The sequence below is a fragment of the Cryptomeria japonica genome, chromosome 10, assembly GCF_030272615.1.
Source record: "Cryptomeria japonica chromosome 10, Sugi_1.0, whole genome shotgun sequence".
Lineage (NCBI taxonomy): Eukaryota > Viridiplantae > Streptophyta > Pinopsida > Cupressales > Cupressaceae > Cryptomeria > Cryptomeria japonica.
In genome coordinates this window covers 545,199,139-545,202,145 of record NC_081414.1, presented here as the reverse complement: position 1 = coordinate 545,202,145, position 3,007 = coordinate 545,199,139, and the positions used below count along the sequence as shown (strand labels likewise).

The window sequence follows — 3,007 nt, the reverse complement described above, 5'->3', positions numbered from 1 at the left end:
GAGTTTTTGAAAGGGTTGACTTAGCGTGAGCGAAAAGAGGCTAGATTTGACAATATGATTGGGGTTTTGTTCTTGTCCAATGAAAAATTTGTACCTTCAATTATATAAAGAAAAAATAAAGCTTCATGATTTCAATCCAATCTAGTTCTATGATTAATCTAGTAAAATATAGAATGACAATACTAGATTAAGAATAATTTATATATAATATGAAATAATTTAAAATTAAAACAATATTTATAATAATTTATAAGATAAATATAAAAACATCACAAACACTCACACTCAGACCATGAACTCTTCAAACAAAAATTAAGAGGTTTTGGTCCCAAAAAAGAGAGGAAAAAGGAAGAAATGTTTTTAAAGGTATGAATAAAATCTTATGATTCTATTCTATCCGATTGATGACCTTATGGTGAGAAAAAAATTGATTTAGATTAAAGCATAAATATCTCCTCATAAAATAGGCCAAAATCATGTGGGGCCTAAACAGAAATGAATGGCCCATTGAGGTCGAGGCATGATTCAGAGCAAAGCCTGAGGTCAAACACTGTAAAGTCATGATAAAGAAAAAGCATTGCAATAAGACAAGGCACTGTAAGAGTTTCAACGGGCCCCTTCATCAGCACTATGTCATGAATGAGCTTTAGATGGGCTCTCTTACCTGCATCTAATCATTTATAAGGCCTTCGTGTGCTCTCATAAACAACTAATGAACTCCACTTTCTTTCAGTAGTCATCATTCTATCTGTATTTCGTTTCAGAAGTTCGCAGAACACCACGAGAAGTGCACAATATATACAGATTTGTAGGTAGAGAAGTGTGTTGGTAAGCTTCTAAAGATGGGTCCTTTATCATCAAGGTATGTCTTCTGCCTCGTCTCTTTTCTGCTGTTGATACAGTCCCACAGTAGGTTTGTTATGTACTCCAATCCATGCCACACATCCTTCTCCTTCCCAAACTTTAATCATCACACCTCCCCAATAACCCTGTTGGGAGATGCAGCAGTACAGTTTTTCAATGAAGGGTCTGCTGTGAGATTAAGTGGGTCCTCACCTAGAAGTGCAGGGCGTCTCATGTATGGAAAGCCCATCAGGCTGGTCCAGCCCTTTGCACACAGGTCCTCTGTTTCTTTTTCGTCATACTTTTCCTTCTCTATGTCCGCCGGTAATGGGGATGGCATAGCCTTTGTGATTTTGCCAGGTGGGTATCCCTCAGGAGGTCTGGACGGGCAGTGGTTTGGGTTGTTTTCACAAAACAAGGGGTCTGGATCTGTTTCCCATATACCCAATCTATTTGCTGTGGAGTTTGACTCTGTACTCAACAAGGAGGTCATGGATGTGAATGCTAACCATGTGGGTATTGATATAGAGAGCTTAATTTCCACTAAGAGTGCTGATGTTTCTGAGATTAAACTTATTCTCAATGATGGCTCCCAACTGCATGCTTGGATCGATTATGATTCATGGTCCAAAATTGTAGAGGTTAGACTGAGCAAATCAGGTCTCGTTAGGCCCTCTGTGCCGCTGATTTCCCATCCCGTTGATCTCTCTAGCCTGTGGAAGGATGAAATGTATATTGGGATTAGTTCCTCCAGTGGGGACCCTTCTCAGATCAATCTTGTTTATTCATGGAATTTCACTAGCAGCCCTTTCCGTTGGCCTCAACACTCGTTCCCTGCGAATCCTCATGCAAACTCTTTACAGAATGGACCAAATTCCTCACGCCAGAGATCCGATGATCTTTCGGGCATTCTTTTCTCCCTGCTGTTTGGTATTGGATGCGGTGCGTTGGCTGCATTGATCATGTTCTTAGTGTGGTCCTTCCTTATTAGTAGGTCTGTGTTTAAATCCACAGAGTTTGGTTACCAAAAAATTGCAATGGCTGGTGCAACGCACCCTGAAGATTTTGGGTGCAGAAAAATTGCAGTGACAGGTGACAAGGACGCTCTAGGTGACAAGGAAGCTCTCGGTGACAACATCAAGTAGGGTTTTGTAATTAACCTGGTTTGTTACCACCTTCTACATGGATGGATACGGTGTACAGCTTAAATTCCTTGAAGATGTTGGTAATGCTTACTAAACAGTTAGCTGCAGAAACATTTGTTTTTGAAGTAGAAGTATATTTTCTTAGCGGATCTGACTGAACAGTTCGTGGCAAAACTGTGCAATAGATAATTTAAGTGTCTAGGACGTTAAATGTTGATGTTATAAGTAGTACTATTTCCAAGAATTACTTAGAATATGTGCTGTTTCTTCATGTTAATTTGGCAGCAGGAAATTGGAAATTTGTATATATGATATACTTGATAATTTTTAAAGCATAGCAAGTCTTAACTATTACTATTCGCTTTTATTTACAGTTTTATAGCTAATTTGATATATTTAATCTTTTTTTCTTCTAAAGGTTATTGTCCATTCTAGAATGTAGATAATGCAGTCCAATTTCATTAATCAGTAGCAACACAAATGGGGAAATGCTTTGATCATTTATAGTTGGATTCTTTTACTGAAAAAATCTGTTTTCCCTACTTCAAGTATCTCAGAATTGAAAGCGTGTAATTTCATATAGACCATGATTTAATCAATGTGGTCTTTGTACTATAATGAATAGTTAATTGCTTTTCAGATTTCTGTTGATAAAAATTAGTCTTTACAAAAACTTATTATGAAAAGAGAAAATTCGGATCCAGAGAAAGATAAAAAGGGAAAGAGTTTACTAGAGCGTTCTAAGTGAATACAATAGGTATCAAATTTAGCAGAATCCCCTGTAGATGAACTCTCTTGAGGTAGAATTATTACCCTTGTTCAGTAGTTATTTTTTTTACATATTTTCAGGAAGTGAGCCTACTTAGAGTTGGAATGAGATGATACATTAGTCTATTTGTTAGTTTGCACTAGAATAACTTATTAGTGATTCAGTCTTTCTTACTTTGCCTTGAATCAGCTATTGATACTTCAGTCTTTCTTACTGATAACTTTTAAGAGAATGTCAAGCATATCTTACT

At 37.0% G+C, this 3,007-nt stretch overlaps 1 protein-coding gene across 1 annotated transcript; it reads left to right on the top strand.

Moving 5' to 3' along the window:
• Window positions 1-496: 496 nt before the first annotated feature.
• Window positions 497-2,342, top strand: LOC131060766 (L-type lectin-domain containing receptor kinase VIII.1). Its single transcript, XM_057994151.1, has one exon. It carries the CDS (start codon window positions 843-845, stop codon window positions 1,986-1,988), a length of 1,146 nt encoding a protein of 381 aa, XP_057850134.1. The 5' UTR covers window positions 497-842; the 3' UTR covers window positions 1,989-2,342.
• Window positions 2,343-3,007: the final 665 nt, after the last annotated feature.